Source organism: Pteronotus mesoamericanus, unplaced genomic scaffold, assembly GCF_021234165.1.
Source record: "Pteronotus mesoamericanus isolate MK-2021 breed Mesoamerican mustached bat unplaced genomic scaffold, CSHL_Meso_final contig_269, whole genome shotgun sequence".
Lineage (NCBI taxonomy): Eukaryota > Metazoa > Chordata > Mammalia > Chiroptera > Mormoopidae > Pteronotus > Pteronotus mesoamericanus.
The window spans coordinates 1,954,200-1,965,402 of NW_026555114.1; the positions used below are offsets into that span (position 1 = coordinate 1,954,200).

An 11,203-nucleotide genomic window follows, 5' to 3' on the forward strand; every position below is an offset into this window, starting at 1 on the left:
ATGAGAGAGCCGGCGCTGGCGGCCAGCGCCATGGCTTACCATCCGTTCCACGCGCCACGGCCGGCCGACTTCCCCATGTCCGCCTTCCTGGCGGCGGCGCAGCCCTCCTTCTTCCCCGCGCTCGCACTGCCGCCCGGCGCGCTGGCCAAGCCGCTGCCCGACCCGGGCCTGGCGGGGGCGGCGGCCGTGGCGGCGGCGGCGGCGGCCGAGGCGGGGCTGCACGTCTCGGCACTCGGCCCGCACCCGCCCGCCGCGCATCTGCGCTCGCTTAAGAGCCTGGAGCCCGAGGACGAGGTGGAGGACGACCCCAAGGTGACGCTGGAGGCCAAAGAGCTGTGGGACCAGTTCCACAAGCTGGGCACCGAGATGGTCATCACCAAGTCCGGGAGGTAGGGCGGCCCGCTGGCCGGAGGGCGCGAGGGCGGGCGGGCTAGGGGACCCGACTGCACCGGTCAGCGCCGAGCCACTCGCTCGGAGCTCCCAGCTCCGGCCCGGCGCTACGCTTAGCTCCCACAGACAACCAAATGGTTTTCCTCTTTTGGCATCGAGCGATATTTTAAGAACTAAAACATCAAAAGCTCCCGAATGAAGTAAAACGAAAACATGCTCCTAAAGAATAATTCCAACCGTTCTGAGCCTCAAAGCGGAGGAGGCCCCAACGCTCGGCCCTGGCGGGTCTCGGAGGTTTCGGCTGCAACTTCTTAGCCTCGTCACCTTGCTCTCCTGCCTCCCGGCCTGGCTTGGCGCTCCGGGGTCCAGCGTCTACCGGACTTTCTTCCGACCCTGGAGCCCAGAATGGGAACCGCACACCGCTAGACCCCGGCTGGCCTGCTGGTTCCCGCGGGCCGCTCCGTTCCCGACAGCGAGGTAGAGCGGGCCCAGCCGCAGCCCCGACCCGGTCGGGACCTTCCTCAGGGCCTAAGAGCAAGGAGCTCCGAACTCACACGCCGCCCCAGGCCTTAAAGCCAAAAGAAAACCACAGTCCCCATCCCCTCCACCCTTCTTCGATTCAGCCACCGGGAGCCTAGGCCTCAGGCTTGCCCTCTTCCCCCGAACTTCAGGGTCAGGGGCCTTGTTCCGGCACTGCAACCCGGTTTCCCCTCAAAAAAAAAAAGTCCTCTGATTTTATTTCTGGGAGCTTCTGTCTTCAGTGGGTATACTCCCGAACAAATTTCGCGGAGATTCAGGAGAAGCAGGTGTATTTTCCAAGGATCTGGATTTCTTTCCTGGACATTGGCTTTCATCTCAGATAAGAGTGAGAGGGTCACCAGATCTGAGCACAGGGCCATAGGAAGGCAAAAATGGGAATTCTCAGGAGTAACAACCACAGTTGGGGCCTCCCAGGCAACAATAAGGGGACAGAACAGTGACCACAGGGAAACACAGATGGGGAAGCTGCAGGCAGTGATGTATGTCCAGAGAGAGAGCGAGAACTACAACACGCAGCGGGGTCCCATGGCACCTTCCCCTTTCCTTTCCTCGCAGGCGGATGTTTCCTCCGTTCAAGGTGCGAGTCAGTGGTCTGGACAAGAAGGCCAAATACATCCTGCTGATGGACATTGTGGCCGCTGACGATTGCCGGTATAAATTCCATAATTCGCGCTGGATGGTGGCCGGGAAGGCCGACCCGGAGATGCCCAAACGCATGTACATCCACCCGGACAGCCCGGCCACGGGAGAGCAGTGGATGGCCAAGCCTGTGGCCTTCCACAAGCTGAAGCTGACTAACAACATCTCTGACAAACACGGCTTCGTGAGTGTGGGGCAAGCTTGGAGAGGGGTATCGGACACTGAGCACCTAGTACTGCAGCCCAGGGTTGAAGAGTGAGGCAGGGGGAGTCCCCAGAGTGCCCCTGCCCAGGCCACAGCCCTGTGGCTTATGCAGGCCGGCCTGGGTCCAGAGGGCTCTGATCTGTGTAAACCTGGGGAATGGCAGAGTAGGGGCCGGTAAGTTGCAGGCCGCTCCCAGTCTCAGCTTGGGTCAGGACTTCTAAAACCCCTTCCTGGTGACCAGTGGCGTGCAAGTGAGGCTGGGACTCCGTTGTGCAGCCACTAGCCTTTAGGTGTTGAGCTTGGAATAACCCGGGCCTGTGCTCATCCTTCTGCAAGAGCCGTGTCCCTATCCTTCTCTTCAAACTCGAAGATTTAAAAGTTAAACCAGCCTCTAGATACCCTCTCTGAGACTCCCTTCCCTCCTCCCCCAGATGGATGCCCACCCAGGAGGGAGTTTGGGGGTTCTCTCCTTTTCCATTTGAGCCAGGGCCCCAGGGAATGGAAAGGGGTAATTCAAGGGGCAAAAGGGGCTACTGCCTGTTCAGATTTGGGGCAGTCCAGGATCCTCCGGTTCCCGGTCTTCTCTCCGTGGGTTTACTAGGGCTTAGCAGTGAGCCCAGGAAGAGAGGTTAAAAGTGGCATTGGGGAAGGTTTTATTTCTGTTTTCAACGGGGATAATTTTTTTAACGGAGAGAAAAAGAGAGAAACTGTGATAAAAGGAAATTGAAAGGAAAAAGTAGAATTAAAAGAATTGTAAAGAAGAAAAACAGCAGTGAAGACAGGAGAAAATAGCAAAGGGGAGGTGGTGTAGGGAAAGCAGAACCATGTGAGAGACAGAAATGGAAAGAGTTCAGGTCCCTAGAGAGTAAAAATGCTCTCGCCAAAGGCTGGGGGCTGCCGGCTGATTCGTACCCTCCCCGCAGACCATCCTGAACTCCATGCACAAGTACCAACCCCGCTTCCACATCGTGAGAGCCAACGACATCCTGAAGCTGCCCTACAGCACCTTCCGCACCTACGTGTTCCCCGAAACCGACTTCATCGCGGTCACTGCCTACCAGAACGACAAGGTGCGGAAAACGGGTGACGGGCCCAGCCCCTGCACCGACGCCCCCCACACGGGCAGGCTCCAGCCCTCCACTCACATCCATCCGCAACCCCCACCCACCCACCCCGCCCCCTGACAGCCCGCTCCCTGAGCACCAAGCCTCTCATCTGTAAGGGCAGCACGCACGGAAACCCCCCCAAGTTCCCTCCCAAGTCCACGACACGTTTACAGACACTCGCTCCCTGGGGCGCGCAACAGCTGGGCGCTCGCTGGGGTGGAGATGTTTACTTAGCAATTAGCAGAGACTTCGGGCCTCGCGGACAATTTTACATTTCATTCGTTTATTTCTTGGCTCAGGGGTGGGGATTTAAATCAAGAGAGGATGCCCGAGGCAATCTACCCAGGCTCTCCGGATGCTAGGAACCCCACGCTAGGAACCTGGGGCCCAGTTTTCACTCTCCCGGGGGAGCCAGAGGTCGGAACAGGTGGCACAACCCCCAAAGCAACCCCCTTCTCACCAGTCCAGGCCCAGGACCTCTTGGGCGGTGCTTAAAGACTTTTTCTTCAAGCCAGAGCGCTTTTTCTGCTTGATGCCTTTCTACACCTTCTCTCTAGAGGGGCAAAACACCAGTCCCATTAGATCTGTGTCCGTGTGTACCACTCCCGGTGAATGGCAGTGTCCAGAGTGTCCTGACATCCTCCTTTCTGTCTTTGTGAGCCGATGTGTAAGATCGAGTACGCGTGCACTGTGTGGGGTGCCTTGAATACGTGTGGAGGCCCGCGTTTTCGTTTGTCCTGTGGGCACTTGTTTTGTCTGTGTGTACTTGCGTTTGCGCGGGCCGTGAGTGTGACTTGTTTTTTCTGTGTCTACGGACCTGCCTATCCTCTGCGGTCTCAGGTATCGGATTTGTTGGCATGCCTGAGCCTGTGTGCATGCTTGGGCAGATTTCGACTTTGTGCTCACAGCTTTGGGCCTGTGTGTGCAAGCTGAACGATTCTGCTTCGAATACTTTGAAGGGGGAGAGACCCTGTCGCCTTCCGCGAGGCCGGCCCTCTGGCCTCACCTCGCCTTTGGGTTCAGAGTTTCCCATCGCAGGTGGGAGGGTCCCAAGTAGACACTCCCGGGCTCTCCTCCCGGCCGGCAGCCGCTGACCTCGGGGTGACCCAGGCCAACCTCGAATAGCCGCATCCTGACCTGGTGCCGCCCCTCCGTCCCCGCAGATCACGCAGCTGAAGATCGACAACAACCCGTTTGCCAAGGGCTTCCGGGACACCGGGAACGGCAGGAGGGAGAAAAGGTGAGGGTTGCTCAGACCGCTCCGCGGCGGGTGCCTGGGGGAGTAGATCGTGCGGGTGTGGGCGCTCCCCTCTGACCCACTCCCTCCGTTTATCCCCAGGAAGCAGCTGACGCTGCCTTCTCTGCGCTTGTACGAAGAACACTGCAAGCCCGAGCGCGACGGCGCCGAATCGGATGCCTCGTCTTGCGACCCTCCCCCGGCACGGGAACCGCCACCGTCCCCGGGGACAGCGCCTAGCCCCCTCCGCCTGCATCGGACCAGAGGTGAGGGTCGGGCTGTCGGACCAGGGGTGGGGGAAGGGAAAAGGGAGGGTGTCCTCAGGGCGCCGGCTGGCTCTTTGCTCAACGTCAGGCTAACCTAAGGCCCGGGGAAGCGTTCACAGTGCCTGGGATGGGGCTTCCGATCTGGACGCCCCTGTAAGAACTGGCCCTTGTGGCCAGAAGATCCAGCTGGACCCCGAGCCCCGTTCCTGGCGCTGTGTGACTGGCAGTAAAGGAAATTCTACAGGGCTCAATTCCTCCCGCTGTACATAAGAAGACTTGCATTAGGTGACCTGTCACTGCCCCTTGCCCGACGAGGATCTAGAAGCCATCGACTTGCCCTCCCCCACAGCAGGCCTTCCCAAGTCTCTCGGATCCGCCCCAAACACCGGGAGAGCCTTCGCGTCTCTCTTCCCGAGCCCCTGTAAAACCCCACGCTCCCCCTTTTCCTGCAGCCGAGGAAAAGTCGTTCGCCGCAGACAGCGACCCAGAACCCGAAAGGCTGAGCGAGGAGCGCGCAGGACCCGCGCTAGGCCGCAGCCCGGCCCTGGACGGCAGCAGCCCCCCTCGCTTGACTGAACCGGAGCGCGCTCGGGAGCGGCGCAGCCCGGAGAGGGGCAAGGAGCCGGCGGAGGGCAGCGGGGACGGCCCCTTTGGTCTGCGGACCCTAGAGAAGGAGCGGGCAGAAGGCCGGCGGAAGGACGAGGGGCGCAAGGAGGCGGTTGAGAGCAAGGAGCCCAGCCTGGCACCGCTGGTGGTACAGACAGACAGTGCGTCCCCCCTGGGCGCCGGCCACCTCCCGGGACTGGCTTTCTCCGGCCATTTGCATGGGCAGCAGTTTTTCGGGCCGCTGGGGGCTGGCCAGCCGCTCTTTCTGCACCCGGGACAGTTCGCCATGGGCCCTGGAGCCTTCTCCGCCATGGGCATGGGTCACTTGCTGGCCTCGGTGGCGGGCGGCAGTGGCAGTAGCGGAGGCGGCGGGCCGGGGGCCACCACCGGGCTGGACGCTGGCGGGCTGGGCCCCGCGGTCAGTGCGGCAAGCACCGCGGCTCCCTTCCCATTCCACCTCTCCCAGCACATGCTGGCATCTCAGGTAAGGCCTGTGCTCTGGTGGCAACAGGATGGAGGGAGGAGGAACGATGTGGGTGACTGGGGTAGGCACAGGGCTTAAGGGTGCCATAGGCACTCTGAGATTCTAGCCGGCAAGGATTCGTCCTGAGAAGACCTGATATACACTCTCTAGGACACTAGGTTCAGGGATACTAAGACTAGGTCCAGGGTCTGGCCAGAGTGCCTCTCCTGGTTCCTGTGTGACCTTGGGCAAGTCCCCGACCCTCTCTGGGCCTGCTTCCTTCCCCATAACCACAGCATAGAATGAGGCAACTGCTAGCCCCTTCCAGCTCTGACAGACCCTCTGGCCTTTGTGAAGTCCACTTTCCTGGCCTCTGGACATTTTCCTTGGGAGCAAGACCCTCAGCTCACTGTAAATCCTTGAAAGGCCAAGGTGGCTGGACAAAGGGATCAGGACATTTTGCAGTATTTTCTGGACAATTCATCACCAAAATGACCCACCTCCAGATGCCTTTTTTGGGCCCTCCAGGAAGTCCACTGACCGGACAAAGGGCAAAACTGTTCCTTCCCCCACCTTGGGTCTCCTAACTCCCCCAGCCACACATCTTAGGGAAAAGGAGCTCAGTTCCCCAGGCCCAGGTTGAAATTCTGAGCTCCCAGGGGAGAGTTTATTAAACTGTGGCCAGCAGCAAAACAAGGAGATCGGATGGGGAGAGCGGCCTCTTTGGTTGCTTGGGTGGAATATTCCCTGTGGAAAGATTTGGATTCTCTTCATTCATTTTCTTCCCTCTGAGGTTTCTGGCAAATTGAACCCTTGAGATCATATCTTACGGGAAGGAAAATAGGAGTTCAGGTCTGAGAAGGCTCCTTTGGTTTAGAAGCAAATATTTTTTTTTTTAAGCGGGGGCGGAGATTTTAAACAGCTCAGCAGGGGTGTGTGGAGTGAGTGTTGGAGGCACTAACATCACATATCTAGGACTCTGAGCTGGCAAGGAGGCTTCTGGAAAATGGAGTTCAGGGCCTGGAGGTGGAATCTGAGCCCTTGATTCTGTATGTATGTGAATGCTTCCTCCCCAGACCAATTCTGGTGACAAGGATAGGCATCACAGAGGTCACGGAAAAGTCACAGCTTCTAGACACAGCCTGGTCAACAGGTGCAAGGCTAGGGTGAGAGCACCCAGCATTCTGGAGGCATCACTTGGTAAACTGCTAGCGGTTAAGTACCCAAGCCAGGGTCGCCCACCCCTGGCGATCAGGCAGAGCCAAATCCCGGGGCAACTGACGCCTCCCTCCTTCCTCCCGACTTGAGATGCCAGGCCTGAATGCCCAGTAGGGCTTGACCTTCTAGGAAGGATATTTTTTCATTTCTGACTAAGCTACTTCTTTTTTCCCTCCCTGCCTGAGCCAGGCCCGCATCTCCCTAGAAGCCCAGCAGTCAGCTCCCTGCCCTCCTCCCCATACCCACATACTCTGGGGAGTGAGCCATTATTTCAAAGGTCAGATAATCCAAAAGTCGGGCCTCCTGGACTCAGGCGGTGTTTATCCAAGGTTCCCTGGCTACTGTGCTCTCTGCAGGCAAAGGCTGCATTCCTCCCTCAGCTGCCACTGAGGTGCCGCCAGGAGCTCCTTATAGCATATTCAGGCCAGTTTGTAAACTGATTGGCATCCGTGCCCTTCTCCTGGCCCAGGCAAAGACCTCTGAGCAGGTGGGCAGGCAGAAGGAGAATGTACAAAGCTCCTCCCCACTACCTGTCTTCCTCAGCCCTTGGGGGCGACTGCAGGGCTGGAGACAATACTGTTCTAAGTGAGTAGAACCTCCTGAGACAGCCAAAGCTGCCTGCTTGCCACCTGGCTCTTCGCCTGCGCTATTTCCTCCCCCTAGGCCTTTGCCTAGTTCCACCACCTGGGATGTCCTTCCCTTTCCTCCTACCGGCACAGAGCTTGATGGTGCCAGGCCTTTGTGTCAGCCTGAAGTGAGCCACAGGCAGACTGGCTCGTGTCTAACTGTGCTGCTTGGGGTTATAGTTATGTGAGCCCTGGCCTTCTATCCCTAAAACAGTAGGGCAAGGAGTCCTAGTTGTAGCATCACCCCAGCACCAAGCTCACTCTCAGGGACACCTCGGGCAGGATGCCTAACCCTTGTGCTGTTCTGTCTCTTCTAGGGAATCCCAATGCCTACCTTCGGAGGCCTCTTCCCGTACCCCTACACCTACATGGCAGCCGCAGCTGCAGCCGCCTCCGCTTTGCCAGCCACCAGCGCTGCCGCTGCTGCCGCTGCTGCCGCTGGCTCCCTCTCCCGGAGCCCCTTTCTGGGCAGTGCCCGGCCCCGTCTGCGCTTCAGCCCCTACCAGATCCCGGTCACCATCCCGCCTAGCACTAGTCTCCTCACCACTGGGCTGGCGGCGGAGGGCTCCAAGGCTGCAGGCAGCAACAGCCGGGAGCCCAGCCCGCTGCCCGAGCTGGCTCTCCGTAAAGTGGGGGCTCCGCCCCGTGGTGCCCTGTCGCCCAGCGGCTCAGCCAAAGAGGCGGCCAGTGAACTACAGAGCATCCAGAGACTGGTGAGTGGGCTGGAGAGCCAGCGAGCCCTCTCCCCGGGCAGGGAGTCTCCCAAGTGAGGGAGCTGCCCGGCTACTCCGCTGCCACGAAGGCCTCCTGGGCTGCCTGCCCCTGCTGCTTGGGACCTGTACAGCACAGAGTGGGTATTTATTTAAATAAAGGAGCAAAGGCGGGCTGCAGCAGCCGGAATAGAGCCCTGACAAGCCAGGGGGCCTGGGACACTTTCCTGGGCCTCACAAGGAATCCTGCTCCCGGGGTCACAGTCGCTTTGGAGCCACTGGACTCGGTCCAGATTTGCTCCGGTGTCAAGGTGGCATCGTCCGAGGGCATTTCCGGGTCCTCCAGCGCTGTGGGGAGACCTCGTCCCAGCCCAGCGGTCTCATCAGGAGCCAGAAGGTGCAGGAGTTAGGGGTAGGAGCTTCGGAGAGAGCCCCAGAAGGCCTTAGCCTCCTGCCTGGACCGCTTGAGAATCTGGGATGAGGGATGCGGGGGTCAGTGGAGACTGAAGTCAGTGTAGACTTGAGCTGGGAGGGACCTGTTCTTTTAGTCCTCCGGCCTTCCCCCCCTCCCAGGAGACAGGTGTCCCTTCTACGCCTGGGTCAGCGGAGTGAGTGGCACTTCTGCCTTGAGTCCCCAGGGGAAAAAAAAAAAAGATATTTATGAAATAAATGGTAATTTGTGTAAATAAGCTTTAAGATTCCCAGAATATGCAAATTGGTATTAATTTATTCAAAAGTGTACATTGCTGTGTACATAATATTTAGAGATTAACTCATAGCATTTAAAATTTTTTCATTTTACATGAGCATCTATATTGTACAGGGCTGGGCGGGGGGGTGGCCCTTGGCGCAGGAGAAAGCCCCGACCCCGGAGGAGCTCCCACCCCGCCAGCCCCTCGGCCCCTCCGCCCGGGCTTTGCTCGCCTGGCCCGCGGGCTCCACCTCAGGTTTTCACTTTTCGCTCCGGAGTGAGACGAAACGAAAAAAGAAAAAAGAAAAAGAAAAAGAAACGAGAGAGAGAAAACAATAAAACGCGAGAAAACAATAAAACGCTACACTGCGAAGTGAACGGCGCTGTGCGCTCTGTGGGCCGCGCGGGGCTGGGGCGCAGCAAGCGCGCTAGGAGGGTCTGGAGGCGGGAACAAAACGTTGGGCGCCCCGGGCTCGGCGGCAGCTGCGTCCTGGGGGCGGCAGCGCGGCTGGGGCAGCGGGCGGAGCTGCGAGGCCGGGCGGCGCCGGTGCGGGCCTCGGGCCGGGCTAGAAGGCGCCGAACCTCCTCGAGCTCCTCGAGCCCCTCGAGCCCCTTGAGCCCCTCGTGCCCCCGCGCTCGCCGCGCGCAGCGTCCCAGGCCGGGGACTGGGCTCCCTCTACTGGCCACTCCCTTCTGTCCGCCTCTCCAGCCAGCCCGCGTTTTCCCGGCTCCCTTTATGGGGAACCCTAGTGGGAACGCAGCCCTTTTAGCGCCTCTGGGTAGGTGGGGCTGGTAAGGTGGGTGATCCCTCTGTCTCCTCCGAGGCGGGGTTTGGTTGCAGACCCCCAAATACCGCACACCCTGGAACTCTTCCACCTCTTTGCCTCCTGAACCTCAAAAAGAAACATTCTCTCCGTGTCAGGGCTGTTGACTAGAGTGGCAAAGTCTAGCCTGAAAGTTTTCGTGTGTAATTCATCTGAATCTTTCTTGGAGAAGTGGGGAAAGTGAGTCAATAGGCTGTTCCTTCCCTGCTTCATTTCCCCCTGGGTAGTAATGGGCCCAGCTGGGGATTTCCCTGGGCGTCCTGCTGTGCCGTCTCCGTCAGACCCGTGCTTGCCCGCGGCCCACTCCTGCAAGGACAGCTGCCTCTGGCCGCACCCTGTGGCTGGCCAGGAGGGCATCTTCTCTCCTCTTCACCCAGCCAACAGGTATCTGCAGCCCCAAATGCTAGCGGTGAGAAGGGGTCAGAGGTGGGCAGTCACTCCTTCAACCCGCCCCTAGGTCTCCTGGTCGCTGAGCCCCTCCGCTCTCTTCCCAGTCCTCTCCTCTTCTCCTTTCCTCTCCGATCCCCGTTTCTCTCTTTTGGTTGTTGGGGTTTTTTGTTTGTTTGTTTTTTTACTTTCAGTATTATTTTCTATTAGTTTCAGGTGTACGGCATAATCGTTCGATAATTACACAAGTACTCACCTGGCACCACACACAGTTGTTACAATATCTTATTGATTGTATTCCTTCCTTATGCGGTGCTTTCCATCCCCATGATTATTTTGTGACTACTAATTTGTACTTCTTAATCCCTTCACCATTTTCACCCAGCCCCCTAACCCTGCTCCCCTCAGGCAACCATCAGTTTGATCTCTTTATCTACGAGTACCAGCTCTCTCCTCTTTAAGCCTTAAGGATATATGACACTCTGAGCAGGTCGTCCACCTTGGGACTTTGGGAATTGGAAGACACTGTCCCTCAGCTCACGAGGGGCACCAGGGACGATGATATGGAGGAAGGGTGAATGAAGGTGGAGGTGGAATTGACAGCATCGGGGCCCCCAAGCTCCCAGGACACCTTCCTGGGCCAACACATTTGCAAGGAAAGAGAACTAAGCCTCTTTCAGGGAGGGAGCTGGCCCTTGGCCGCGCGCAATTGGGTAGAGTCTGGGTCAGTGAACGAGTGCCAGGGCGCCGGAGACCGTCCCAGGCCCCAGAGGGTGGGCTGCAGCTTCCTGCTTCCTCAGATCTTCAGGCAGGGGGAACTGCGAAGGGGCAGTCCAAGAACGGGCGTGGCGGAGACCCCTTAAAAAGTTTCATGGAGCCCCCACTTCTGAGCTCAAATGGGATCCCTTATCGAGAGTGTACGTAGTCGAGTGGACTTGAGGGTAAAAACGTCTCTAAGCTTCGAAGCCCAAGAGCGCGTTCGCTTCTTCCAGTTTCTTGCTGACAGTACGTCTAGGAGGAGCTGGAAAGAGGCTGCAGGTTCACCGCAGCCTGCGGAGCGCGCTGCTGACACCAGGGGGCAGCACCGACCTGGAGCCGCGGGAGGGGCCGCGGGCACAGCGGGGAACCCGAGGAGGGTCGCAGCAAAGATGGGGCTGGCTGGCGTCGCTGTGGGAGCAACCTGGTGGGGTGGCGTGACACTCGGAGCGTCAGAGGCCCCGGGTCCCGAGCGCAGTTTGGAGACTCGTCCCCTTCTCCTCCCCGCTCCCCCCGCCCCCGCCTCCCGCCGCTCAGTGC

General features: G+C 58.9%; 1 protein-coding gene across 1 annotated transcript; it reads left to right on the plus strand.

Annotated features, from left to right (window-relative positions):
* Positions 1–8,825, plus strand: TBX2 (T-box transcription factor 2). The gene is made up of 7 exons (XM_054574812.1): positions 1–389; positions 1,486–1,753; positions 2,697–2,843; positions 4,043–4,119; positions 4,219–4,382; positions 4,835–5,472; positions 7,613–8,825. The coding sequence occupies exons 1-7, from the start codon at positions 1–3 to the stop codon at positions 8,063–8,065; spliced, it is 2,136 nt and encodes a 711-aa protein (XP_054430787.1). The 3' UTR covers positions 8,066–8,825.
* Positions 8,826–11,203: the final 2,378 nt, after the last annotated feature.

What these genes read in the sequence shown, in the direction of transcription:
- TBX2 (XM_054574812.1), top strand. Translation starts at nt 1, where the DNA reads ATGAGAGAGCCGGCGCTGGCGGCCAGCGCCATGGCTTACCATCCGTTC. An exon ending in GTCATCACCAAGTCCGGGAG is followed by an intron (nt 390 to 1,485) that starts GTAGGGCGGCCC and finishes CTTTCCTCGCAG; the next exon opens with GCGGATGTTTCCTCCGTTCA. An exon ending in CTGCCTACCAGAACGACAAG is followed by an intron (nt 2,844 to 4,042) that starts GTGCGGAAAACG and finishes CCGTCCCCGCAG; the next exon opens with ATCACGCAGCTGAAGATCGA.